Genomic DNA, 26,848 nt, shown 5'->3' with positions numbered 1-26,848 from the left:
TGGTGTCCACAGGAGGCCCCCACAACTCCCCTACAGCACACGCTGGACCCTAACACAGAGTCTGGTTTTTATTCCAGCCTTCATGGCTCTACTGCTAAGACAACACAGATGGGGGAACCCAGCCCCACCATCCCTGGGGTCTCTCCTGCCCCTCCTCTCACCCGCCCCTTGGCAGAGCTTCGGCCTACACCTCTCCACGAGCGTGCAGCATGAAGTGGCCGTGCAGCTCCCCGAGGTTGTCAAAGGAATCCTCGCACTCCGTGCAGTGGTAGGTGCCCCCCTCCTCCTCGTCCTCCTCCTCCTCCCCTGGCCCTGTGGCTTGGCCCTCCCCTGCCCGAGACAGCTCCTCCTCTTCCTCTCCCAGGGCCTGGCCTTCAGGAGCTGGGGCTTCCTGGGGCGCTGTGGCTGGGCAGCAGAGCCGGCAAGGTGGGGCCCCTGGGGGGACCTCCCCAAGCGGTGAGCGGCCACACAGCTGGCAGGGCTGGGCTGGGGGGCCAGAAGGCTGGGCTGCCCGGGGGGCCCGGCGGGATGGGCCTCCCCGGCCCCCTCCAAGGCGCTGCTTCACCTTGTAGCCAGGGTCATATTCAGGGTCATCCGTGGTCTCCTCTTCCTCCTCCTCCTCATCTTCCTCCTCCTCAGAGTCTGGCTCTGAGAGAGTATATTCAGAGTCGGAGGAGTGCTCAGGGCCTGTGGGGACACATGGGACAGACAGCGGTCTCAGAGGACACAAGGCCCTGCCAGCTGGCCCTCTTGCAGCCCTGTTCAGGCTAGCCAGGGTGGAGGGCAGGCCTGGCCCTGGCATGCGCCCTGTTTCTGTGCAGCAGCATGCAAGGACTGCATCTGTTACTGTAGCTCTGTCCACTACCTCCCGCCCTTTCCTCTTTGCCTTCCTCTTACCTCCCTCCCTCCCTTCTCTTCCTCTTTTATTTTACTTATTTGACATAAGATTTTGCTGTTTGACAGCAGGCTACCCTAGAACATAGGCTCCTCCTGCCTCGCCTAGCGAGTGCTGAGATTACAGATGGATACTGCCACACCCAGACAACATCAACAACATCGCTATCTTAAAAGCCACTTTAATCAAGAACTGTTCTTAGGATGTGAGGTGGGTCCCGCCTGGCTCATGCTGGGCAGCTCATGCCTGTCATCCTACCCACGCAGGAGGCTGAGACCTGAGGGTCACAGCTGGAATCCAGCCCAGGCAGGAAAGTCAATGAAACTCTTATCTCCAATAAGCTATCAAAAATTCAGAAGTGGGGGCCGGGAGTTTGGGCCAGTGGTAGAGTGCTTGCCTAGCATGCACGAAGACCCGGGTTCAAGTCCTTGGTACCACATACATAGAAAAAAGCCGGAAGTGGTGCTAAGGCTCGGTGGTAGAGCTCTAGCCTTGAGAAAGTCCAAGGACAGTGCTCAGGCCCTGAGCTCAAGCCCAGGACTGGCAAAAAATATAAAAATAAAAATTCAGAAGTGGTAGAAAGCTAGCCTTGAGGAAAACGATAGGTAGGTAGATAGGTAGATAGATAGGTACATAGATGCAAAGGGATCTAGACAGATGAGAAAATTGACCAGAGGCAGTGATTAAAGGCAGGCTTGGACCTCCAGAACAGTTCTGAGCAGGGGCGGGGAGGGAAGGGGAGGAGAGGGAAGGGGGAATCAAATCCCTCTGACAGCCATCAACGTATCAAATCAGGGACTGGAGCTGAGGCTCTAGAATAGCAACTATGAGCTAAAAAGAACAAAATGATAGTATGAGGCCCTTAATCCAGGCCCTTGTATAGACTGGTACACACATGCAGGCACACACGTGTGCAAACACACACGCAGTTATCAAATCGGGATAAGGTGACTTCAATGTGTAAATACATTGGGCAGCACTGGAATGAGAGTATAAGGTTCTGTCCCAGACCAGTTGCCTGGAGCAGATCTGTTTATGACAATTTTGGGGAAGTGGAGCTGTGGCTCAAAGTGGTAGGTAGTGTGCTAGCCTTGAGTGGAAAACCTCAGGGACAGTGCCCAAACCCTGAGTTGAAGTCCCATGACCACCAACAACAAAAAAATTAGGTTATCAAGATCCTATTTCAACCAATAGATGGATACATTGTAGTTTACATGGTAGAATATATGTGTAATCCCAGCTCTTCAAGAGGCACAGGTAAGAGGATCTTTGTCTGAGGTCAGCCCTGGGCAAATGATGGGATTTTATCTGAGAAATAAATAGGCAAAAACTGCAGAGTATATGTCAGGCGTGGTGGCTCATACCTGTAATCCTAGCTACTCAGAAGGCTGAAATCTGAAGATCGAGGTACAAAGCCAGTCTGGGCACTAAAGTCCCCGAGACTCTTATCTCCAATGAACCACTAGAAAACCAGATGTGGTACTGTGGCTCCAGGGGTAGGCTGAAGAGTTCAGGGACAATGCCCAGGCCCAGAGTTCAAGTCCCATCACTGACAAAAACAAACAAAAAACAGTGGAGTGTGTGGCCCAAGTGGCAGAGTGCCAGCCTAGCAAGCACAGGGCCAATAAACTCAATCCTTAGTACCATATACACACAAAATTAAAAATTAATTAGGCCTTGTGTATGTGTCCTTGGTAGTACTGGGTGGTACTGAGTATCTGGTGGTGCTGAGGCCTTGCACTTGCCAGCCTGGCAGGATACAGCTGAGGCAGCCTCCAGCCCTGCTTTTCATGGGCTATTTTTAGGACAGGATCTGCCTTCCACCCTGGCATGTGCCTTAGCTGGATATCTCCTTTTAGGCCTCCATCTTCTCTTTGCTGGGAAGCCCAGGTGCACATCACCAGGTCCTTCCACGCAGACAGTCTCAAGGACTTCTGCCTGGGCTGGCCTGGCACCTGACCCGCCCCATCGCAGACTCCCAGGCGGCAGGGATCACAGACATGCACCACTGTCAGCCCACCTATGGGTTGAAAAGGGAGCGTGGGAACTTCTCTGCCTGGGCTGAGCTCAAATCAAGATCCTCCCTTCCTTAGCCTCCCTAGAAGTTAGGATTACAGGCATGAGTCACCAGTGCCTGGCAAGGTCCTATCTCAAGAGTGCAAAATCAACATGGATATCAGTTAATTCTCAGCCACCTCACTCTCCTGAACCATTAGCCCCAACAACGCGGCCGTGCGTCATCATAAAACAGATGTAAGCTTCCTCACAGAAATGTGTGTGTATGGGCCGGGAGTTTGGCCTAGTGGTTAAAGTGCTTGCCTAGCATGCATGAAGACCCGGGTTCGATTCCTTGGTACCACATACATAGAAAAAAAAGCCGGAAGTGGTGCTGAGGCTCAAGTGGTAGAGCCCTAGCCTTGAGAAAGTCCAAGGACAGTGCTCAGGCCCTGAGCTCAAGCCCAGGACTGGCAAAAAAAAAAAAAAAAAAAAGAAATGTGTGTGTATATGCAGGCATTGCATAAATGGAAGCTTACCATAACCCATCCCCTGGAACAGTGCCTTGTCTCTCAAAATAGTTATGCTCCCCCCCACCAAATTTCCTTCTTTCCTTTTTTATTTTTGCCAATCCTAGGGTTTGGACTTGGGGCTTGAGCACTGTCTTGGGCTTTCCTCAAGGCTAGCACTCTACCACTTGAGCCACAGCATCACTTCTGGCTTTTTCTGTGTATGTGGCACCAAGGAGTTGAACCCAGGGATTCATGCATGTTAGACAAGCACTCTACCACTAGGCCATGCTCTCAGACCATTTTTTGCTTTTAAGAGAAATGTTGTGGGGCCTGGTGGCTCACGCCTGTAATCCTAGCTGAGATCAGAGGATCACAGTTTAAAGCTAGCCCAGGCACTAAAGTCTGTGAAATTCATCTCCAGTTGACTACTAGAAAACCACAAGTGGCACTGTAGCTCCAGGGGTAGGACAGTAGCCGTGAGCTGGAGAGCTCAGGGACAGCACCCAGGCCGAGTTCATGCCCCACAAACCACAATAAATAAATAAGTAAGTAAGTAAGTAAAAGAGAAATGTTGTTATGTCTATTCTTGTGTGTGATTTCACATACGTGACACAAGTACTATATGGAAAAACTGGACCAAAGGGAACATACATTTTATTTGCCCTTTTTTTTTAAACCTCAGGGCCTTTGCACCTTCCTGACTATAGACAGATGGAGCTGGTCCTCTCCCCTCCCCCATAGCCGTGACTCAGGTGTCACTTTATCAGGGACACCTCGCTCCCTAGCTCCCCCTCCCAAGCTTCCTCTGCTTACTTTCCTCCTAGGTTCCCATTTCTGGTGGTGTGCTCCCTCCCTTCCGAGCATGGACGTAGCTCACCATGGTGGCCCACCATCTACAGCTCTCTTCAGGCCCGCCTGCCGATTCTTGCAGTGGACACCTGAGGGCTGGACTTGCCCTTCCTGGGGCCCGGGCCCTTGTGTGCTGCCATGACTGTTCTGTTGATCCAGCAGACCAGGCAAGAGGGACAGGTCTGTTGTGGCATCATGGGGCTGGGTTTCCCAGGCCCAGAGCAGGTTCTAAATGTCTGCTGAGCTGGGTACTGGTGGCTCAAGTCTGTCATCCTAGCTACTCAGGAGGCTGACATCTGAGGATCACAGTTCAAAGCCAGCCCAGGCAGGGAAGTCTGCGAGATTCTTATCTCCAGTTAACCACCAGAAAACTGGGGAGTGTACCGTGGCTTAAAGTAGTAGAGTGCCAGCTTGGAGCAAAAGAGCTAAGGGACAGGGCCCAGTCCGTGAGATCAAAAAAATAAAAACAAATGTCTGCTAAAGGGTCTCCCTGGAATCTTACCTGTCCCCTGCCCCATCGTGCAGTTTCCCAGACATTTCCTGAGTTTGGGCGTTTCTGTGGAGGTGGTAGGGCTGGAGCACAGGGCCTAGAGTGTGTAAGGCAAGTGTTCTACCGCTTTTCTAAGGCCTCCGTGTGTGCTATCCCTCTGTGTGGAACACTGCCCCCTTCTCTGGCAGCCTCCCATTCACCCTGCAGGATCCAGCACAGGCTGTCATCTACGAGGACACCACTCTGATGTCTCAGAACCCCAGCCAGGGTCTCTCTCTCCGCTCCCCATCTCTAGCATCCCCAACACTGTCTAACAGGCTGTGACCTTCGGGGCCCTCTAAGTCTCCATGGCAGCTGTGATGGGACCCGCAGCCTGATCTCCCTCCTCTCTCAGCAGGAGCAGCTCCCTCCACATCACCCTGTGGCCCATCAGGAGGTCAGGAGCCCCTCCTCAAAGCTCCTCCCATCATACCTGTACTCATCATACCCCAATGGCACTGGGCCATGACTGCTCCAGTCTGGAGACTCCTCAGGACAGGTCCTGGGTCCCTGGGTCCATCCCATGCCACAATGAACACGAGTTGTATGTGCAGAATGGCTGTGACATGGCGGGAACACCCCCCGGCCTTGGGTTATTCTCCTACCCTCCTCTCCCCTCACCTGCAGGGCTAAGTGCCCACTATGATGTCCACTATGACTTCACGAAGTGGGCCTGTGATAGGCAATCAGGCTGCTGTCCATGGCAACAACCAGGTCTTGCCTGTCCACCATGACTGACAGAACCCCAAGCCCTTCTGTGCCCACCATGTCTTCTCCATCAAGGAGTTCTTCAAAGTCCAACATGGCCCCGGCCTCCTCCACTGAGTCTCCCATGCCCACCACGGACCCCAAGTCTCCTGCCACCTTGAAGACCAAATCAACAACACCCAACAGCTCCGCACTGCCCTCGAGACCAGCAACAGCCCTCAACGTGGTTATGATCCCGAGCAGCTCCAAGTCCACTAAAACAAGTTCCACCCAGCGCAGCAGCAGGTCCCAAGTCCACAGCAAGGCGAGGATACCCAGCCGGGCAAGCACAGACACCAAGGCCAGCAAGGTCAGCAAGGCCAGCGGCATGGGCCACCACCCACAGAGGGGCACACACAGCCGGGGTCGAACTTCCGGCAGAAGGGGAAGCCGTGGCTCCAAGAGGTCCCCAAGCCGGACCAGCACCAACAGCAGAATGAGAGGTCAAGGTACCAGACCGGGTGGGGCCAAGAAGGCGAGAACTCCTACTTGCCCAAGAAAACAGAGTCAGGGCAAGAGTTACTCCCGGCCTAGGACCAATGCCCAGGAAAGGAATGACAGCCAACTGAGAAAGGTGAGCAGGAAAAAGAGTTATAGCCCACCTGGGGTATCCACCAAGACTGCCTGCTTCAAGCTGGCTGCCCTCATGGGCAGGGCCAAGAGCCACAGCCCAAGTGGAACTAGCTTTGAGCACATTTACAGACAGACTGTACTGTCACTGAGGAGGGTGAAAAGCTCCAGCCACATGCTGCCCTCCAAAAGGGGGCGGAGTCACAGCCCCATGGATCTGCCGGGAAAGGTGAAGACTTGCAACCATGCTAGAGCTCCCAGTGGGACCGGCAGTCCCGGCATATCGAGTGCCCAGAGAAAATCAAGAAGCTGCAGCCGGAAGACAAGTCCTCACAGGGGCCACAGCTACAGCAGGTCCAGAACCCCGAGAAAATCAAGAAGCTGCAGTCGGAAGATGGCCCATGGCAGGAGCTACAGTTCCAGTGGGTCCAGAACCCCTCGAAAGTCAAGGAGTTACAGTCGGAAGAGGACCCATGACAGGCTGAGAAGTTACAGTTGGAAGAGAAATAGTAGTCGAGCACAAAGTCGCACCCGGAAAGCAACTCCCACCCGGATGACAAGATACAGCCAGCCTAGACCCCCCCAAAAGGGGAAAAGCCCAAGTCAATCTAGGACCCCCAAAAGGGAAAGAAGTGTCAGCAAGGAGAGAGTTTACATCCAGTGTAGAATCTCCAGCAAGGAAAGAGGCTACAGCCAACCTAGGGTGACCAGCGCCAAGAAAGACCACAGCCCCTCCACAACCTTCAGCATGGAAAAGGGCCACAGCCGTTCCAGATCGTCCAGCAAGGAGACAGACTACAGCCAAGCCGGAACATCCAGCAGGGAGAAAGGCCGCAGCCAACCTAGACCACTGAACACTAAAAAAGACTGCAGCCGATCTAAACCCTCTACTAAGAAGAGAGCTGGCAGCCCATCTAAAACCCCCCAAACAAAAGAACAGAACCAATCCAGAGCATCCAGCAAGGAGACAGAATGCAGTCAGTCCAGTATCTCCAGCAAGGAAAAAAGTCGCAGCCGACCTAAAACGTCCAACTCGGAGAGAAAACGCAGCCAATCGAGAACCTCTAATAAGAAGAGAGCCCACAGCCGACCTAGAACCCCCAAAATAAGACAGCATAGCCAAATCAGAACATCCAGCAAAGACACAAATCCCAGTCAATCTAGAACCTCCAGCAAGGAGAAAGGTCACTACAGATCTAAAATGTCTAACACAGACAGAGACCACACCCAACCCATCAGCTCTAGCAAAAAGAGATCCCATAGCCAGTCTAGGCTCCCTAGCGAAGAGGAAGGTTGCAACCAACATGGAATCTTGGACAAAGAAGGAAATCCCCACCAAACTGGAGGCAGCAGCTACCACACTGTCCCTAAGAGATCGTCATCTAATACGGAGAGTCTTGGTCAGAACAATCCAGTGGAATCCAGTGGAACCCAAGTCCAAAGCCAGGATGACAGTCAAGCTGACACCACCACCTCTAAGACCATCGTACCTGGGGAAAGGTCTTCATTGTCTTCCTCCAAGCTGGCATAGCCTCCAATCTCAGCTGGCTCCCGGGTCTCAGTCATGGCCAGGGGAGCAGACAGGAGACAGGAGCAGAGCAGCAGCTGGGCAGCGTCCCTCCCCGGCCGGCTCTCCAGTCACAAGTTCTTCTAACACAGGATGTTGGCAAGTAGAGAGGGATGCTGGACATGAAGAAAGAAAGGCCTGTGCTAACTCAATAAATTTTTACATAGCACTTATCCCCCACCCAGCTGCATGTTTCTTAGCAGGTAAGGGTGGGGTACTAATGGCTCCAGCTGTCTCAGTCTGTCCACCGGGCCTTGAGCATCCATCTTGCCCCCTACCACCCCCACCCCTGTGGCCTCTCATTTCACCATCTGACCAAGACTTTTTTGGTTCTTATGCATGGGGTTATCTCTAAGAGTGGAGTGGAGACTGGGGCAGGTATTCCCCCTAGTTGCTGCACTGGGGAAAGGGGGGTGGTCAGGACTGGGAGAGGATCCAGTGTGTTGAGGACACACAGTACTTGGTACAGCAGTAATATGACATCTGGAAGCATGTCAGTGTTTAAGCAACCCATGGGGCTGCACTAGTAAGAAAATGTTGACCTTCTTCTGCATCTACTGACAAGTGCCTGGGTTTGAATGCTACAGCTGTCACTCTACATCCTCCAGCCTGTCTGGTAAGTACTCCTCATAGCCAAGTAGAGACAGAATCTCTGGAGAGCAGATGAGGAAGCTGAGCCACAGGGAAGGAAGACAGGTAGTCCAGTATCTTACTGTCTTCTAGGTGGCTGAACTAGGATTTACAGCCATGCCTCCAGATGCTTTCAAGACTAAGTATGCCTACTGGTATAACTTGCTGGTATAGCAGGAACTCTACACTCTACCACTGGAGTCTTATTAACCCCAACCTTGCCATTGGAATGTTCTCTTTCTCCCCAGTCAGCCTAAAGAATTCAAAAACCAGCAGATTGCAGGGTCAGGAGTTTGGCCTAGTGGTCGAGTTCTTGCCTAGCATGCACGAAGACCCAGGTTCGATTCCTCGGTACCACATACATAAAAAAAAAAAAAAAAGCCAGAAGTGGTGCTGAGGCTCAACTGGTAGAGCTCTAGCCTTGAGAAAATCCAAGGACAGGGCACAGGCCCTGGATTCAAGCCTAGGACTGGCAACAAAACAAAACCAAAAACAACAACAAAAAACCAGCAGACTGAGTCAGTAAAAACAGGACAGTGAGCCAGGCGCCAGTTGCTCATGCTTGTAACCCTAGCTACTCAGGAGGCTGAGATCTGAGGACTGCAGTTCAAAGTCAGCCTGGGCAGAAAAGGCGGTAAGACTTATCTCCAATCATCAGAAAACTGAAAGTGGTGCTATGGCTCAAAGCAGTAGCCTTGAGGAAAAATGCTCAGGGAAAGTGCCAAGCCTGACAAAATAAAGTAAAAACAGAAGATTTAAAGTTTAAGTTCACGTAAATGATTACTTAATATTGTTAAGAAAATGGAGAACGGAAAAATAATAGACTGGACTCCATGGCCAACAGGTGAGGAATGTTTGTTGCCAGCAAAGGGACTGAATTTGGGGCTGGGTCTTAACAAGGAAGCAGAAAATTAAAAATGGGCTGTGGTTTCTTGGGGACCAAGGGTGGTGTCACCCAGGTCCATAGTGGAATGGGCCACCTGGGGTGAGGTGCCTTTTGGCTGAGTCCAGGTCAGAATAGCCTGCCTGAAGACAAGCACATGAACACACACACGGGGTGTTATGCTTGACCCGTGGGAATAAGGCAGGAGTCATCCTTCATATTGCATCTTTAGATACATTCAAAAGATTGGGCTGAAAAGGGAGCAAATGGAGTTACCAAAACAGATTTCCATCAAATGCTTCTTGCACTACTTGACTTTTCTAAAGGATTATCTGAAATTCAAAGCTAACTATGTATATTAACTATATGCACCTATACATACCCATTTTTACTCTGAGTGTTGGAATCCAGGGCTAGCAATAGTAGGCAAATATTCCACACATAAGCCATGCTTCCAACAACTTTGTTTTGGGGGCTTTTTGTGTGTCTGTCCGGGAACTTTTCACTAACAGCTAGCACTCTACCACTTTGAACCACAGCTCCACTTCTGGCTTTTTTGTTAACTGGAGATGAGTCTCACATACTTTCTGGCCTGAACTGCTGTTGAACCACAATCCTCAGGTCTCAGCCTCTTGAGCAACTGGGATTATAGGTGCAAGCCACCAGCACTGCCCTTGCCTTTGGACTCAAGGTAACCCCTTTTCATTCAGTTTTCTTGCTCTGCCTCTTAAGGCCACACCTCCCTTTGACATTTTTTTTTTTTCTGGTTATTTGGAGTCTTGTGGACTTTTCTTCTCCAGGCTGGATTAGAATTTCCATCTTTAGATCTCAGTCCCCTGTGTCGCTAAGATTACAAGTGTGTAAGCCACCAGTGCCTGGCTGTATCGTGTTTTTGGACACTGTAAAAACATCGTTTGCCTTGGCTGGCCTCAAACTCCAGATCCTTTGGCCTCTTATCTCCCAAGGAGCTGGGATTACGCCACACCCACTTCAGGTATTTGCTATCCTAGAGGGCAGTCACGCATGGGGACAACTGGGACATCGGAGGTTTCCAGGAGACAACGTCCAGCAGTCTAGCCAACACACCCAATACCAGCGTGGTCCAGTAAGCAAGGGGCGGCTTCTCTTGGTCCTCCAATCCCACCCCCATCTATGGCGAGGGCGCTGGCTCCCACGATCACAGAGGGGGCACACAGGAGGTGTCTGTGACACAGACCCCGGAGCCACCTCGGCCCCAGCCCCAACAGCCCAAAGGCCTCCACAGAACAATGACCGGGCCGCAGCGCCCTCCACGGCCACGCTCCCGGACGCCATGCTGGAAGCCCTCCGCGTTTCCACGACGACGACGACGACGACGGCCGGAGGAGGGACGCGGCGGGCGACAAAAGGGACCGGGGTCCAGAGCGCCCCGCGCCGCGAGCCCGGTCGTCTCCGCGTGCCCTCCCCAGGGCCGCCTGAGGGTGGGAGGACGGGAAGCCTCGGGGGTCGCCCCTCGGGCCCCACGTCGGCGGCGGGCTCGGTCCTCGGCGGCGGCGGCCACCGTGGCCCCACGGGTCACCGCGGCCGAGAGTCCTCGGCGGGCTCCGGGGTGACGCCGGCCGCGGCTCCCAGCATGCAGCGGGGCCGTAGCGCCCGCTTCCCGGCATGCCCCGCGCGCCCCGACCCCGGACAACTCACCGGCGCCGGCGGCCCCGGCTCGGCGGAGGGCGGCTGCACGGCCGGGCTCTGCGCCTGCGTTGCAAAAGAGAGGAAAAAAAAAAAGAAAAGAAAGGAAAGAAAAGAAAGAAAAGACAAAAAAAAAAAAAGCAGGGCGGGAGGGGGCTCGCCAGGGGCGGGAGGCGTCTAGGGCGCCTGCGCGGCCAGTCGGACCATTCCCGTTGCACGGTGGGAAGAGGGGGCTGTGGGAGTCGGGCGGTCGACGCCACCCACGCAGAGACGGCGCTGCCTTTGCCCCTCAGTTCCCGGCCGGCGCGCACTTGGTACAGTCCGCGGTCCGCACGACCGAGACGCTCCGGGGGCAGTGCGCGTGCGTGTGCCGGGCGGGAACGCGCCTCGTCAAAGAAATGAACGGGACGAGCTGGAAGCGGAGGTCGACGGCGGGGCCGGGCCCGGGCCCGGAGCGGGCGCTCATTTGCATAATCCTACACGCGGGGCCCTGAAAGGCCTCCTGCCGCGGGGCGATTTGCATATTCCTGGGAGAGGCTGGATTCCGGAGCGCAGTGATTTGCATAATGAGCCAGGGCTGGGAGGGGGGGAGGGAGGGTCGCCCGAGCAAAGCGCATGCGCCTAGCCACTGCAGACCAGGGCGAAGTGGGGGTACCCTGGTCGTCCTCGGGGAGCACTCGCATCCCGAGACAGTGCGCAAAGGGCCAAGAGCGCGACCAGGCGCTGGGAGATGAATTTAGAGTGCGCAGTCCAGGTTTGGTCCCCAGGAAAAGAGAGGCACATGGACTAGATTGTTGGCTAGAACTGTTAGACCTGGACTACGGGGGAGAAAAAGCGTCTGCCCCAGCCCGGGTCCTACAAAGGCTTCCAAGAAGGGATTTGTAAGCCAGGTATGAACAGGAGCCAACTAGAATGGAAATCATTCTGGCAGAAGGACCAGCAAGGGCAAACGCCCAGGAGCAAAGAAGTGCGTGGCTTGATTGAGGAGAGGAAAAGCTCCTCCGGGTGGCTTTTGACTCTGCAGTGGGACGACCCTCCGACGAGTCAGGCTTCCCAAGAAGGGCCAGTCGTGCGGCAATTAAAAACGCTCTCATCTTTCTGACCTCACACACCCTAACAGCTGTACCCTCTGGTCTTAGGTCTTGCTGTCCTTCACCAGAGCCAATTTTCTCTCTGATTTCTGTAGAGCTGCTCTGGACTCACTATTTCTGTTTTGGCACCATGCCAATCTGAGAGGCAATAACCATGACTCCAATCTGAATAGGGTTATACAAGAGAAGGACCAGCATTAGTAGATGGTTGTAGAAAACAGGCTGAAGGGGACTCTGATACGCTTGAAACTTTGCACAGTCCTTCCAAACCCCCTCCCTTTATTGACCCTAACAGTCCTCAGTCCAATCAGAAAAGGTTTCTTTGTTTTCTCTCCCAGTCTGTTTTCCCCATAGAAGCTCCCTGAGGGTCAACGAACGTGCCCCACCTATAACAGTAACTAATTTCACCTTGGTGTTCAATTATATCACCTGGCATTTTTTTTTCTTGGCTGTTTGAAGAACTTTAAGCAGTACCTGGCACACTGTAATGCTTGTTTTTGAACATGAGGCTTGTTATTCATAGCTCAGCCTGACCTTGAACTTTTGATGCTCCTGGCTTTGCCTTGACTGGACTGGTTTTTTTAGCGGTCTCAAACCAGCATTTGGGAGGTAGAGGCACAAGAATCTAGTGTTTCAGGCTAGCCTACTCCACACAGCAAAGTCCTTTCTCAACACAAAGAAGAGAGATGGGGTCACCATGTTACCCAGGCTGACCCCAAACTCCTGCTTATGCAGTTCTCCTTCCAGAGCCTTTGAGTAGCCACAAGCATGCAGCAGCCCAGGTTATAAAGGTTTCTTTCCTAACTTAAAATTAGAACAATACATCTGAGATCTAGGTAAATGAATGAAGAGTCTGCCAGGCTACAATGAAAGCACTTGGTCTCTAGGACCTGGGAAGGAAGACAACGACTTTGAACCAAACAGGGACATAGTAAAGTGTAAGCAATTAACTGGTGGTTTCCCTGGAAGCCAAGATTAGTGGTCCTGTGGCTCAATCTCAGCATTCAGGGACTGAGGCAGGAGGATGGAGAGAGTTTAAGGCCAGCTTGAGTTACATAGCAAGACCCTGTCTCAAAAACAGAAAATAAACATGAAAAGCCAGGCACTGTTGGGTCACACCTGGAATCCTACTTAATCCAGAGGCTGAGACCTGAGGATCATGGTTCAAAGACAGCCCGGGCACGAAATTGTGTGAGACTCTTATCTCCAGTTAACTACCAGAAAACTGGAAGTGTTGCTGTGGCTCCAACTGGTAGAGTGTTAGCCTTGGGCTGAAGAGCTCAGGGACAGTGCCCAGACCCTGAGTTCAAGCCCCACAACCACCAAAAAAAAAAAACACAAGAAAAGCAATATGATTAATGTCTGGATAGAGGATGCAGATTTGTGGGAGGGGACTGGGTGGCTCATTAGCTACCAGTGACTTATTAGGCTGCAGACTCGCTATGTTTCTTGGGATGGTGGGAGAGGTATCCAGAGTGAAGTCAGGACCCTTTCCCCAGTCTAGGCACCAGCAACCTGGGCTCTCCATGGCTCCCTCCCCCCACCCTTGGTCCCCACCCAGTGATGCAGCCCTGGGCTTAGGGACAGACACACAGCCACCCACACTGATTCTCTCCTCAGTTTAATGGTGGTTAGTGGGATTGCCAAACCCCCTCCCTTTCCCCTCCCCGTACAAAAATGTGTGTTTTTAAACAAGAAAAAGGGGCAAAAGCCAGGAATAGGGGGAGGGGGTGCAATCTGGTATTTTCATACAGATTTTTGAATTTTTAATATATTATATATAAAACCATAGAGACCACACACCCTCCCCCCCAAACTCCTTTATCCTCCCGGGGGGGCCTGGAGGAGAGATGGGGAAGGCCCCCCCAGGAGTGGGTGGACAAATATGGGTGGGATAGACATCGGGAGGTGGAGGGAAAGGAAGCCCAAGAGCCTAGGGAAGGAGACTGGGGACTGGGGATAGAGTTGGGGCTGCCTCCCTCACTGCCCCCATCAAAGTTTTGACACAAAGACACAGAATCCTGTTTCCAGGCCCGCCCCCTCCCACCCGTCCCCCCACCGTGCAAACATGGCTTTGCAAAGAGGTGCCCAGAGCTCTGTGGAACTCTTACAATGGCTGGCATGGGGTCTGGGACCCCAAAGAAATCTGTATTCCCCTTCCCTACCCACCCCTCCCTTCCCAGAATCTGACCCCTCCCCACAAGACCTGGTTCTGTAGCCTAGGGGTCCTGGCCTTCCCCCAGTTTTCATCCCACAACCCAGTCTCTACTGCCCTCCCTGGACTTGGGGGTGGACCTTTGGCCCCTGCCCCTGGTGGACCCAGACCTCTGGGCCCTCACTTCTGGCCCCTGGCACAGATTCAGGTATCGGATCCCCCATCCCTGCCCAAGCATCTGAGGTGTTAGTGGTGAGGGGAAGCCCACCATCCCAGACTCTGGTAATGTCTTTGCTGGTTCCTTGCAGCTGGCAGTGGGGGGGACCCAGCCCAGGCCCAGGCCTGGGGTGGGGGTGGGGTCAGATGAAGAATTCTTCTTTCCTTTTGTGCCCATCGCTGCCATTGAGAAAGGCTTCTCTTGCTTCTCCCTGCTCATCCAAGCCACTGGCCTCATGGGTCAGATAGGATCCTAAACGATGACCGGTCCCCCAGGCAGTGGGACACACATGTGGATCCACATGACGGGCAGAGATACGGAAAGAGGATGGCAGACCAGGCCAGACAGACAGACACGATGGAACATAGGAGTCAGGTGGAGGGAAGAACCAAACAGAGAAAGAGGTAAAACTAGAATTAGGATTCCAAGGGCTCTGCTCCCCATGGAATCTCAGCCTAAGGTTCCCCTCCCCCTTGTTCTGGTTCTAGACCCCACCCCTTTCCAATCCTGCAACCAACCACCCCCAGGGCGGGCCCTCAGGCCCTCCCCTCGCCCTCACTCACCCTTCTGTCGCACGGAGCACCACACCATGCCCACTAGCACACATATAATCAGAAACACCAGTAGTGCCAGGATGCCACCCACAATGGCGTAAGGAACCGACGTCTGGGCTTCTACCACTGCACCAGGGTCTGCCAGAGGAACAGATAGGGCATAAGACCACATCCTCAGAGATGGTCCCTGTCCTGCCCACCACTGCCACACCTTTCTGCAGACCACATCTAAACCTAGCCCCCTTCTGTGCCATGCCCTTCCCCAAATTATTGCTCCCTCTCAGGCCCTTCTAGGGCTCCTCTTTCTAGATGCTCTATTTCCTGGAAGAATACTTGGTTTCTTATCTCTATACCTTGCCTGCTTCCTGCCTGGATAGAAGCATGACAGGCATCCTCCCTACTGTCCCCTTCACCCTCTCTGCTCCAAGCAGAGGCCCAAGATCAGTCTGCACTGCGCCCTGCCCAGGTCTGCCAGGCCCAGGTCTGCCCGGCCCAGCTGCCCTCACCATAGACCACCAGCACGTAGAGCGCCCTCGCGTGACCGTGCTTGTTCGACGCCTCGCAGGTGTAGGTGCCGTTATCCGCAGACACCAGGCCAGGAAGCGTGAGTGTCTCCCCCAGGGCCTCCGCCCTCTCAGGCAGAGACTCATTCCCCCGGTTCCAGCGGATCTGGTTCGGCCTGATGGGAGGGGGGGACGAGGTGGGGGAGGCAAAGTGCTGTGAGAATTAGGGACCCAAGCTCCTTCCTAGCCCTTCCTTACTGGAAAGCCACTAGGCCTGGGTCCAGCCTCCCCTGTCCAGGATCTCAGGCTTCCTCGCCCTCCCTCCCCCCACCCAGGGCCTTCCTCTTAGAATTTTGGGGTCCTGGGCTCCAGAGAAGTCCTTCCTCAGCACCCAGAGACTCCGCCTCTCCGAGACTCAGGTGTCCAAGCCCCCACCCCAGGGCCCAGCGCCCACCTGGGGTTCCCCGTGACCGCGCACGTCAGCACCAGCGTGTCCCCCTCCCTCACCACGGCTTGGGAGGCGTGGATCCGGGCCGTCGGGGAGTCTGGGGGCAGAGGGAAGAAGGAAGATCAGGGTGGGGCCAGGACCATCCTCCAAGGGGTATGCGGCTGGGGTGGGACCCCCGGCGTGGACTCTGCCCTCCAAGCACTTACACTGCACGTCCAGCACGTACTGCGTCTGCTTGCTGTGTCCCGAGGGCAGCGCCTGGTTCTGTGCCTCGCAGATGACGATGCCGCCGTCGTCCTTCCGGTCCACGCGGAACCGCACGGTACTGGCCACGCTCCAGACCTTGCCGTTCTCCTGGCCGCTGCTCACTCCTAGCCCGTCCCGCGCCCCAGACAACGTCAGCTCCAACTCCCCACCAATCCCAACGCAGGCTGCCAGCCAAGCCCCGCCCACAAACCACGCCCACAAAAGGAGACCAACGTCTACCGCGAGCCCCGCCCCGAGCCCCGCCCCCTCCGGGGCCCCGCCCCCGGAGCCCCGCCCCCGGAGCCCCGCCCCCGCCCGGCACCTTTCAGCTCCTTCCGGTCGCGGTACCAGCGCAGGACCGCTGCGGGACGCGACCGAGGAACCAGGCAGCTGAGCTCCACCTCGCCGCCCTCCACAGCCTGCTCTCGGACCTCCACCACAGGATTCTCCGGGGCCACTGCGAAGGGAAGGCGCAGGGAGTCTTCAGGAAGGAACTGAGGTGGACTCAAAGCAACCAGACAAAGCCGTGACCTGGGGGCTCGCGCTTGTGGTTGAAACTGCCCAGAAGACTGTGATATGTGAGGGCTGCGACATCAAGACCAGCCTGGGCAGGAAAGCCCATGAGACTCATATTCGTGTAACCACCAGAAGGCCAACGTGCAGTCATGGCTCAAGTGGTAGAGCACCAGCCTTGCATAAAGAAGCAAAGGGACAGTTCCTAGAGCCTGCGCTCAAGCCTAAGTATCTCCCCCCCTTCCCCCTCCTCCCTTAGAAAGAAAACAGCAACCAGGAACAAAGATGCTCTGGAAGTCAGGGGTCAACCGCACAGATTGAACATCCGGAAGACAGCCATGGGGAGTGGAGCCAGATGTCCAGGAACTTAACCACAACCAGGCCCAGAGGGTCTCAGGAGAAGACAGAGGTGGAGGGATGAGGAGGGCACAGGTTGGGGTGGGGACAGTACCGAGCACAGTGAGTGTGGCAATCTGGTGGTGCGTGTCCTCTGTGTAGAGCTGGCAGAAGTAACCGCCCTCATCTTCTAGGCGGGCATCTGACAGCCTGATCCGTACCCGTCTCGGGGAGAACTCTTCAAGTTGGAAACGCTCATCCTTCAGGGCTGGGGGGGGGGTGGTGGTGTGAACTTGGGGACAAGCTGACCACAAGAGCTATCATGCAGCACTCTGCTTTTCTCTGGCCAGATTTACGAATAGCCTGAGCTGTCCAGCTGCTTCCACCCTCTGGGACCCCTAATGATTCAGGACCTTCTGCCTGAGCAAAAGCCAAGCCCCAGGCCCCTCCCTCCCTCCAGACACAGCTGTGTCCTCTTGCGGGATGCTGAGTTCAAGCCCCAACACTCACCTCGAGTGCCATTGAAGAAGAGGGTCTGCCGGGCTGGGTTCTGGATAACAACGATGGAGCCATCGTACTGATGCAGCCGGCAGGTGATCTCAGCCACTCCACCCTCGGCCACTGTCACGTTCTCCGTCTGTACTTCTTGTCCCACCCCTGGAGTGGCAAAGATGATAGGAGACTCACTGAGGGTTATAGTTCAGTCTTTATTTTCTGTCTCACTTCTTGGTCCATCCTACTCTCTGGTCTGTCTCCTGCCCTCTCAGCCAGCTCATTTACACCCAGCTCATTTACACCCAGGGGCTTGAAGCCAGGAGATAGCCATCTCTAGAGGAGTCGAGACCAAGGTCCTGTGGCCTATGCTGTGTGGGACAACCAAGGACACACCAAGGTCACAGAAGGCTCTAAAAGAAAGGCCTACTGGGACACTGGACTGGAGTGCACCAGTGTGAGTGGCTGAAGTATATTCACCAAATCACACCTACTGCACCTGGACACTCCCCTTAGCTTGTCTCTAAGCCTCACACCTGACCTTAGCAAAAAGGTTGGCTGTTCCTCCGAGAAAGGAGGGGTTCAGGGTTGGGAATGTGGCTTAGTGGTAGAGTGCTTGCCTAGCATGCATAAAGCCCTGGGTTCAATTCCTCAGTACCACATACACAGAAAAAAAAAAAAAACAGAAGTAGAGTTGTGGCTCAAGTGGTAGAGTGCCAGCCTTGAGTAAAAGAAGCTCAGGGGCAGTGCCCAGACCCTGAGTTCAAGCACCAGGATTGGCAAAAAAAGAAAGAAAGAAAGAAAGGAGGGGCTCTGACTTCCCTAAGCAAGGCAGGCCTTGCAATAGCACCCACCAGTGACATTTGCTAGAGTCACAGAGCCCTCTGCCACCTATAAATGGTTAGTGGCCATGTTCAACTAGCATTGAGCCCCATGGAGAGAGAAGCCCAGGCAACAGCTGGCTCCAATGTCTGCCATGGAATGGATGCCCAGCCTAGATTCCCAGGCCACCACTACATCCCCAGGTAAGTGGGGTCACATAAATAATCCCGGATGAGACCAAAAGAAGACTGCCCAATTAACCTAGGCCAAATTGTGAGCAAATAGAGTGTATGTTCTGGTTTTCTGCTGGTTAATTGGAGGTAAGACTCTCCCAGTCTTTGCTGCCCTGGCTGGCTTCGGACCGTGATCTTCAGATCGTGGCCTGCTGAGTAGCTAGGATCATAGGTGCCTGATTGTCTCATGGGTTTTGAACTCAGCTTGTGCTGGAGAGACAGAGCCACTAGAGAGCCACGCTCCCAGCCCTTTCTTATTTCAAAAGTGTCTTGAGCCTTTGCCCCAGTCTCCTTTGTTTTACTATAACTTTATTATTACTTTTTTTTGTTTTATGTGATACTGGGGAAATGGAACCCAAGGCTTCCTGCATGCTACCACTAAGCCACATTCCCAGCTGTTTGCCTTGTTCTTAATCCTTCCTTCCAAGTAGCTAGGATTATGTGCATATGCCACCAAGCCCATCCCTGGCCACTAAGCTTTGATGATCTGTTCCACTGTAAAGTTAATGGATACCTCACACACTAGGATACTTTCCCATCATCCTTTTCAGCTGGACAGGACCATGTGACTGACATCTGACCATCTGGATATACACACGAAAGACAAATACCTCTTCCCTTGTACCCCTTAACCCATGAAACCCTTTAGGCTGGGTGGGTGTGAAGGACTCTCCAGAAGTGTAGGAACACAAACTGGCAGGAGCTCTGATCCCCAAGGGACTATTCTCTATGGTCCACCCATTTAGGACTTCAACAAGAGCAAGCATCACATTTGTTTTTTTTAAGCCATAAAGATTTCAGGGCTAGCCAGGAACCGGTGACTCACACCTGTCATTCTAGCTACTAAAGAGGCTGAGATCTGAGGATCTAAGTTTGATCTCTATGACACTCTTATCTCCAATAAACTACTCAAAAAAAAAAAGTTGGAAGTGGGGCCGAGAGTTTGGCCTAGTGGTTAAAGTGATTGCCTATCATGCATGAAGATCAGGGTTCGATTCCTCGGTACCACATACATAGAAAAAAGCCTGAAGTGGTGCTGAGGCTTAAGTGGTAGAGCTCTGGCCTTGAGAAAGTCAAAGGACAGTGCTCAAGTTCTGAGCTCAAGCCCAGGACTGGCAAAAAAAAAAAAAAGTTGGAAGTGATACTGGGGCTTAAGTAGCACTAGCCTTGAACACAAAACGGCGCAAGGAGGGGCCCGGAGTTTGGCCTAGTGGTAGAGTGCTTGCCTAGCATGCATGAAGCCCTGGGTTTGATTCCTTAATAACCATATAATCAGAAAAAGCTGGCAGTGGCACTGCGGCTCAAGTGGTAGAGTGCTAGCCTTGAGAAAGCTCAGGCCCCAGGACTGGCAAAGAAAAAAGAAAAAAGGAAATGTTAGCTGGGAGGAAGCTTAGCAAGCTTAAGCAAGAGTTCCTATGCTTATCCTTAGCACCCCTCCTAACCCCCCCCCAAAAAAAAGAGGAAAAGAAGAGGAGGAAGGATTGAAAGAATTGAGAAGGAAAAGGAAGAAGAGACACGAGAGAAAAACGGAAAAAACTGAAACCAAGACTAATAAGCACGCCTCACCATCATCATCACTAGCATCTCCAAATCACCACAGTGGTTTATTAGGTAGCTGCCAGGCTCAGCCTTGGGACGAGGGCCTTGCTGATTTCTCTTGCAGTTCATCTTCACCGCACCTGCTTGAGGTAGCCACTATTGTGTCTCTCCCTCCCTTCCTCCTTTCTCCTTCCTTCCTTCCTTCCCCTCTCCCTTTTCCTCCTCCCTCCCTTTCTCGATGGTACTGAGATGGGAATTCAGGGCCTCCTCCTGTAGGCAAGCTCTCTACCACTTGAACCATCCCCCCATTTTCCTCTTTCTTGATAGGCTGGTACTGGGGATTGAACTCAGATTGATCTGACATCCCAGTTCCAATTTTACAAGGAACCTGACAACTGGCAGAGCAAGGAAGCTGCCTCTGGATCCTTCAGATCTCCTGTTCAGGACCTATGTCCACTCTCAGCATTCTGGGTGGTCAGCGCTGGTGAGGGATTGTGGGACATGACTGTTGTGAGCTTGGGATGCTATCTTTATGATTATTTGTGCTGGAGGTGTGTCTAAGTGGTAGTGGTAAGTGGGTTGGGCTAACTGCTGCCCCCTGGTGCCTGGAAGTGTGTATAGTACTTGATAAACAGGAATGTGGGGGGGGGGAGGAAGGGGGAAAGAGGGGGGAGCTGCTCAACAAACTGGGGCGCCTGGCAGGGTTTCATCACTGCCACACCAGTAAGAACTGTTATTGTCACCGGAAGCACCGGTGGGTTGCAGCTGTACCACCCGCCACCAGCACAACCTTGAGCAAATGCGCTCACCTTTCTGAGCTCGCCCTGCCCATAAAACGAGAATGCTGCCAGCGCCAGCCTTATGGCAGTGACCACAGTGCCTGCAGCTCAGGGAGCCCAGTGTGAAAGCCACGGGTTATTTACAGCCTGTGGGGACCAGCCTATGCCCTGGGAAATAGACTCAGGTGTCCTAGCCCTTAAAAAACAAACAAACAACCTTACTGAGGACCCTGGATCTGGACACTAGTATAAGCTAAGCCCCCCATTTTACAGATGTGGAGAATGAGGCTTGAGAAGGGGGAGGATCCAAGGTAAGTCAATGACAAAAGATAGCATTTTGTGGGAGCCATTTGGACCTCAAGATCTCCACTGTTCTCTTAAGGGTGCATATGGGGTGAGGGTGGGGGGCTTTTGTTTTCTTTCCTCCCCCTCCTGAGGAGTCAGTAACCAACAGGGCTTGTGCCTGGAATACTAATATTCCAAGAGCTTTTGTTTCAGGGTTCAGGGGTGGTGGGGGCGGGACTTTGTGGTTGGAGAGGGGCTGAGCTTTTGGGGACTGTGGCACTGGCCCTTTAAACTGTGTTGACAGATTTTTAGTAGTCATAGGGATGGGGGGGGCTGTGCCTGGATTAAAGGGGCATGGCAGAGTTTGGAGGAGTATAGGTGAGCAGGTGATATGCAGAGAGCCAGGAATTCAGCCTCCTCCCTCAGACCCAGGGGCCCCAGGGCCCAGGCCTCCTCCCTCAGACCAGGGATCCAGACCCCATCCTCTTCCCTCAGACCCAGGAGTCCAGGCTCCAGCATCCTCCCTCAGACCCTGGCCTCCTCCGTCAGGAGTCCAGTCCACAGGCATTTATCAGACCCAGGATCAAGATCCCAACCCTCACCCATCAGACTCAAGGGTCCAGGACTTAGCCTTCTAGAAGTTCAGGCCCCAGCTCTCTTTCCTCAGACCCAGGATTCAAACCAAGTCCTCCTTCCTCAGACCCAAGATTTCAGAGCCCAGCCCTCCTCCCTCAGATCCAGGGGTCCAGACCCCAGCCTCCCCCCTCAGATCCAGGGGTCTAATCTGCATCTTTCCTCCTTCAAAACAGCAGACTGAGACGCAGCCTCCTGCCCCCCCTCAGACCTAGAAGTCCAGGGCCCCAGCCCCTCCTCCTTCAGGACCCAAAAGAGAGGGGTCCAGAGCACACAGCTGGCGGATGTTTCCACGGAGACTAAGCAGGATGGGGGGGGAGCACTTCCTGGGTCCTGAGTCAGCGAATGCCCAAGGGAGTCTCAAGGTCACTATTTCAGGAAGGTCACAGTCACCCCCCTTTATATCCGCTCCCCAGGGGTTCCTGGCATCAGTCCTTCTTCCCCCTTCCTCTCCCAGGGAGGTGGTACATCCCCGAGTCCCGATAGAACCCCCCCTCCACCCCCATCAATGGCGGAGTCCGAACATCCTCACACAAAGCATCAATTCTTCACCAGCTCAGCCTTGTGAAGGCGCCTGTATTTGCAGGACCTAGGCATCAGGGTCCCAGCCCCCCCCTCAACTTGAAACCCCAGCTTCATCCTCTCTTAGGGCCCAGTCTACGACCCCCTTTTTCTCCCCCCCAGAACCTGGAAGTGTGACAGACTCCTCATCCTTCACCCAGGGTCCAGGACCCAGCCTCCTCCTTCAGGCCTGGGGGTCCAGGATTCAGCCTCCAGATCCAGTAGTCAAGACCCCAGCCCCCCACCCCCTCAGACTCAGGGGTCCAGTCCCCAGGCCTCCTTTCTCAGATCCAGGACTCCAAGCCCCAGTCCTCCTCTCTCTCACACTATGGCTGCTGGGCCAACTTCCTGTCCTGGAAAGTTTGGGCTCTAAGTCTACTGTCATCATTCCCCAGAGCCTCAGACCTGCCTTTCTCTGTCCATTGTCTCTTTGGGGACCCAGGCATCAGGTGGGGGCGTCTGGGTGAGTCAGCAGCCTCATACACAAAGTCTTCCCTGTGGCCCACACGTTCCTGGAATATTAGGGACTCCCAGCATTCCAGGCCTAGGCTGTCAGGGGACGGAGGGGTGGACTTGGGAGGGTGCAAGTTGGTGGGACAAATAAATTCCAGCTCCTGGAAGCATACAGCCCGCACAGAATCCTCCACTCTGATCCTTCACCCCCAGTGCCCCTTATTCACCCCCTTTCCAGAGGAACCCCATCGGTGTCCCACCCCCTACTACAGTGAAAGTTCCACAGAAGAGCTGGGGGCCTGAGCTCTGTGGACTAGGTCGGCCCAGGCAGAAACCATGGGTGTTGGGGGAGAGAGAAAGCTGTCTTTGTGTTCCCCAAGACCGGGGACAGGCCAGGCTCGCACGACATGAACCCACCCCCTGGGGCCCAGCCCTGCTGGGGTTAAGGCCTTGGAATCCATGATGGAACCTGACCCCCCACCCCCGGGGTGCTGGAGACTCAGGCATCCAGTTCATGGGTGGACAGGGTGGGGGTTTCAATGATAGAAATCCCCAACAATCTATTCCTTAGAAGGGCATACAATGAGGGGAGGGTCCCCCTCCCCCTGCCTCTTCAGAGTGGCCGGTTAGGACTGCAGCAGGGGGAAAAGTTGACTCACCATGGGAGGAAAACATTATTTGGAATCAACAAGCTCCCCCTCTGCCAGGCTCCCCAATAACTGAACAGCTTCTTTCTTCTTTCTTGCTATGTGTATATCTGCTTTCTAGGCTGTTTTAGGATCTGAGGGTCTCTAATCCACCTCAGCTCTCACCCACGTCTCTCACGTCATCCTCCAACCTGCCCACCCTGAACACTTCTTCATAGTGACAGCAATCCCATCATGCCTTCTGAGAGCCCCGGAGACTGAGTGGGCCAGGAAAGGGAAGAATATGGTTTTGAAAAGACACAAATATTGCTTCCATCTTCCATCCCCACTCCTGCTGGCTGGCTCAATGAGAGGAAGAGGGAACTAGGGGGATTCCTCGTCCATCCTGCCCCCTCTCCTCTAATTTGGTGGCCAAGACCACTCTGAAATAGCCAATGAATGACCAGGAAATCAGGCAGGACCCTCAGAGGCCAAGTGTCACAGCACCCTATTCCTACTCTGCAGAAAGGAGAAACATCGAGGGTTGGAGGAGAGAGGCTGACACAAAATACCAGAGGCAAAGTGAGGCTGAAATCTAGGTCCTCAGCTTCTAGCCCAGAATTATCCCTGTGATACCAAGCTTGCTCTCCACCTATAAAGCCCCATGCCTATAATTGAGAAGGACATTTACAGGAGAAGAATTGGGTACCAAGCAAGAGTGGTACAAACAAACCAGGGGCACAGCCTAGCTGCAAGCTCTCTAAAAAGAAGCCTGGGAGGAGGACTCCTGACTGTGTAGGTGGGTCTACTGAGACCACATTCTCATTCTGAGAAACCATTCTACGATCACTGGCTGGAGTTTCCTCCACAGGCCAGAAAGGCCAAGATCCAAGAATTCCAACAACTCTAGATGGCAGAATTTTAAAGATGTCAAGATGTCGAGATGCCAGCACGCAACCCTCCCCTCCCCCTTGGCGAAGTTCTAGAACATCAAGGGTGTCAAGGTGCTAAGGACTTCCAGATTCTAGAGTCCCAAAGCTGGCAGTGTTCGAAGCCCCTCAGAGCTTGTTTACTGGGTGCATTGGTTCCAACATGCAATGAACCTGGCTTTAGAGCCAAAAAAAAAAAGGAAGAAAAAAAGAAAGAAAACGAGTGGAAATGTAGCTAAGGTAACAAAGCTCCCATTGGGAAAACTGGGCTTGTGTGTTGTAAAGAGAGGATGGAACAGAAGGTTACAGGGAGGAAGGGCAGAGCGTCTCTGGGGTCCTGAGATGATGGAGCTCTGCCTCAAACCTTGGAATGGGGTAGGTGTGACCCCGCTCCATTGCTGGAATCATTTTCATCTCTTTGTGAAGGTATATGAGCTGGTCCTGGGGCTTGAACTCAGGGATTGAGCACCGTCCCTTAGCTTTTGTTCTCAAAGCTAAGGCTCTACCACTTGAGCCACAGCTCCACTTCTGGCTTTCTGGTGGCTAACTGGAGATAAAGAGTCTCACAGACTTTCCTGCCCGAGGCTAGCTTTGAACTGTGATCCTTAGATGTCTGTTTCCCTGAGTAACTAGAATAACAGGCGTGAGCCATGGTGCTTGGCTGATGTTTGCTTGTAAGTCACTGAGCTCCACGTTCACTTTACAGAAGGGGAAAACTGAAGCCAAGGAAGATGGGGGTATTCTGTCACTGGCTGTTTCAAGCCCCGGTCCACCCAGCCCTGTGCCACCTGGTCACAATTCCCTCCCCAAATTGCTGTAACACACCCCTCATAACCTGCCCAGCTTCTTCCAAAAGGGGTTTGACCCACTAGGAAAGGAGAGACCCATGGTAGTTCTGACACACACACACACACACACCACATGAGTGTGTTTGGGTGACATCTCCTGACCTTGTCTCCAGCCTCAGGGTCACCCTGTCTTGGGTGTCCCCAACTTCCCACAGTGAGTGACAAGGGTGCACAGATGGCTCCCTGGATGCCCTAAGGGGGGGCTGCTCTGTCAGTCAGGGCCAGGATGTGCGGCTGGGTGGGGAGGGCTGTGGGGAGCATATGTTCCGTCCACGTGTGTGCCACTTCTACACACATCCACATGGCCCTTCTCCCCCCCTCCCAGGAGGGGGTCCATCAGCTGCTTGGCTGGACTCAAATCCTTCTCTAGGGGCACAGGGGGGTGCAGGCATGTTGGAAGAAAGGATGAGGGATCCCAAGATGGACATTGTGTGGGTAGAGGAAGCAGATGGAGAAGGGACAGACAGACATTGGGGCAGAGAGAAGGAAAGAGATGACAGAGGTTAAGAAGAGAGACTAGAGGGGCACAGAAAGGGAAGAGAACTGGGGTGACAGCGACACAGGGACAGAGGTGGAGAACAGGGGCATGGAGGGAGGGCAGAAAATACAGAGGGAACACAGCAGGGTGAATGCTGAATTGGTGGGGGGAAGAGGTTACAGAGTGACCCGGGGAAAAGGGACAGAGACCAGGGGGGACAAAGCCAGGCTGGAGAGATGGGGAACAGGGAGGCAAGGAGAAAGGGGAGCAGACCGAAGGGCTAGGAGACGGAGAGGCAGAGGACAAGGGTGGAGGGACAAGGAGAGAGAGGGATCCGGAGACCCGGACGGAAGGACAGCGGGGTCCGGCGGGGAGAAGGCGGGCGGGGAGGTGTGGGTGCGGGGGGGGGGGTCCTCAGGCCCTTTGTCCCCGCGGGGATCCGGGCCTGTGCGGAGTGGGGGGGCTGCGGCACGGCGGCCGGGCCCGCGCCCCCTCTCCTCCCCTCCCCCCGGCTCGCGGCTCCCGGCCCGCGCGCTGCGCTTTGTCCCGGGGAGGGGACCGGAGCCGGGGCCCCCAGCGCGCATTGTTCGGCCTCTGCGGCCCCGCACCGGCGGGGCTGTCACCGCGGCGCGAGCCCCCCTCCCGCAACGCCGCCGCCGCCGCCGCCGCCGCCACCCTGCAACCCAGTGCAGCCGGCCGACCCCCAGCCCCCGACCCTACCTGGCCCCGCCGCGGCCGCCCACAGCAGCAGCAGCGGCCACTGGAAGCGCCGGGCCCGGCCCATGGTGCCGCCGCCGCCGCCGCCGCCGCCGCCGCCGCCGCCGCTCGCTCCCGGCCCGGCACCTGCACCGCCCGCGCCGCCAGCCCCGCCCCGCCGCAGGCCCCGCCCCGCCGCAGGCCCCGCCCCAGCCCGCCCGGGGGCGGGGCCTTCCGCGGGGGGCGTGACTTGGGCGGTGGGCGGGGTCCGGAGGGGCGGGGCGGCGCGGGCGGCCGCGTCCGGGGAACAGGTGGAGTGGGCGCCGGCCGGGGGACGCGGATGCTGGTGCTGCGCGCGGAGGCGCCGAGGTGCGCGTGGTGGCGGCTGCGGGAGCGTGGGCTGGCCTCGCCGAGACGCCGCGCGTGCCACGGGGAGAGGCGCGGGAGGGCCATGCCGGCGGGGGAGGGGCGTGCGCCCCGAGGGAGGCGTGGCCTGGGAAAGGTGAGCGCCGGGGGACAGGTGAGGGGGCAGCGCCTCCCATCTGGACAGGGTCCCCATCTCGCAGGCT

The 26,848-nt window shown here is 54.7% G+C and overlaps 3 protein-coding genes across 4 annotated transcripts; 1 reads left to right on the top strand and 2 right to left on the bottom strand.

Moving 5' to 3' along the window:
* Positions 1-55: 55 nt before the first annotated feature.
* On the bottom strand, positions 56-7,663 carry Znf428 (zinc finger protein 428). Of its 2 annotated transcripts, none has more exons than XM_090322881.1 (2): positions 7,588-7,663; positions 56-687 (listed from the first exon to the last, which is right to left on the bottom strand). In XM_090322881.1, the coding sequence occupies exons 1-2, from the start codon at positions 7,661-7,663 to the stop codon at positions 185-187; spliced, it is 579 nt and encodes a 192-aa protein (XP_090179007.1). In that variant the 3' UTR covers positions 56-184. The 2 variants fall into 2 exon arrangements, with proteins under 2 accessions (XP_090179007.1, XP_090179008.1); XM_090322882.1 differs by lacking the exon at positions 7,588-7,663 and adding an exon at positions 5,214-5,450.
* On the top strand, positions 5,481-7,837 carry Srrm5 (serine/arginine repetitive matrix 5). The gene has a single exon (XM_090322837.1). It carries the CDS (start codon positions 5,481-5,483, stop codon positions 7,626-7,628), a length of 2,148 nt encoding a protein of 715 aa, XP_090178963.1. The 3' UTR covers positions 7,629-7,837.
* A 5,711-nt stretch (positions 7,838-13,548) lies between these two features.
* Cadm4 (cell adhesion molecule 4) lies at positions 13,549-26,393 on the bottom strand. Its single transcript, XM_090322891.1, has 9 exons — positions 26,304-26,393; positions 17,416-17,562; positions 17,021-17,173; positions 16,379-16,513; positions 16,017-16,181; positions 15,817-15,907; positions 15,366-15,538; positions 14,869-14,997; positions 13,549-14,557 (listed from the first exon to the last, which is right to left on the bottom strand). Exons 1-9 carry the CDS (start codon positions 26,365-26,367, stop codon positions 14,448-14,450), a joined length of 1,167 nt encoding a protein of 388 aa, XP_090179017.1. The 5' UTR covers positions 26,368-26,393; the 3' UTR covers positions 13,549-14,447.
* Between the last annotated feature and the right edge of the window lie 455 nt (positions 26,394-26,848).

This window comes from Megascapheus bottae, chromosome 31, assembly GCF_031878675.1.
Source record: "Megascapheus bottae isolate mThoBot1 chromosome 31, mThoBot2.hap1, whole genome shotgun sequence".
Taxonomy (NCBI): Eukaryota; Metazoa; Chordata; class Mammalia; order Rodentia; family Geomyidae; genus Megascapheus; species Megascapheus bottae.
Note: the sequence above shows the minus strand (reverse complement) of the source record. Positions and strands in the feature narration are given on the sequence as shown.

Excerpts from the sequence above, each read along its gene's own strand:
- Srrm5 (XM_090322837.1), top strand. The coding sequence starts at position 5,481 with ATGGCAACAACCAGGTCTTGCCTGTCCACCATGACTGACAGAACCCCA.
- Znf428 (XM_090322881.1), bottom strand. The coding sequence starts at position 7,663 with ATGACTGAGACCCGGGAGCCAGCTGAGATTGGAGGCTATGCCAGCTTG. Across the intron at positions 688-7,587 it reads CAATGAAGACCTTTCCCCAG|GCCCTGAGCACTCCTCCGAC; the intron begins GTACGATGGTCT and ends GTGTCCCCACAG.
- Cadm4 (XM_090322891.1), bottom strand. The coding sequence starts at position 26,367 with ATGGGCCGGGCCCGGCGCTTCCAGTGGCCGCTGCTGCTGCTGTGGGCG. Across the intron at positions 16,182-16,378 it reads CGACCGGAAGGAGCTGAAAG|GAGTGAGCAGCGGCCAGGAG; the intron begins GTGCCGGGCGGG and ends GGGACGGGCTAG. Across the intron at positions 14,558-14,868 it reads GTGCTCCGTGCGACAGAAGG|GATCCTATCTGACCCATGAG; the intron begins GTGAGTGAGGGC and ends GTCATCGTTTAG.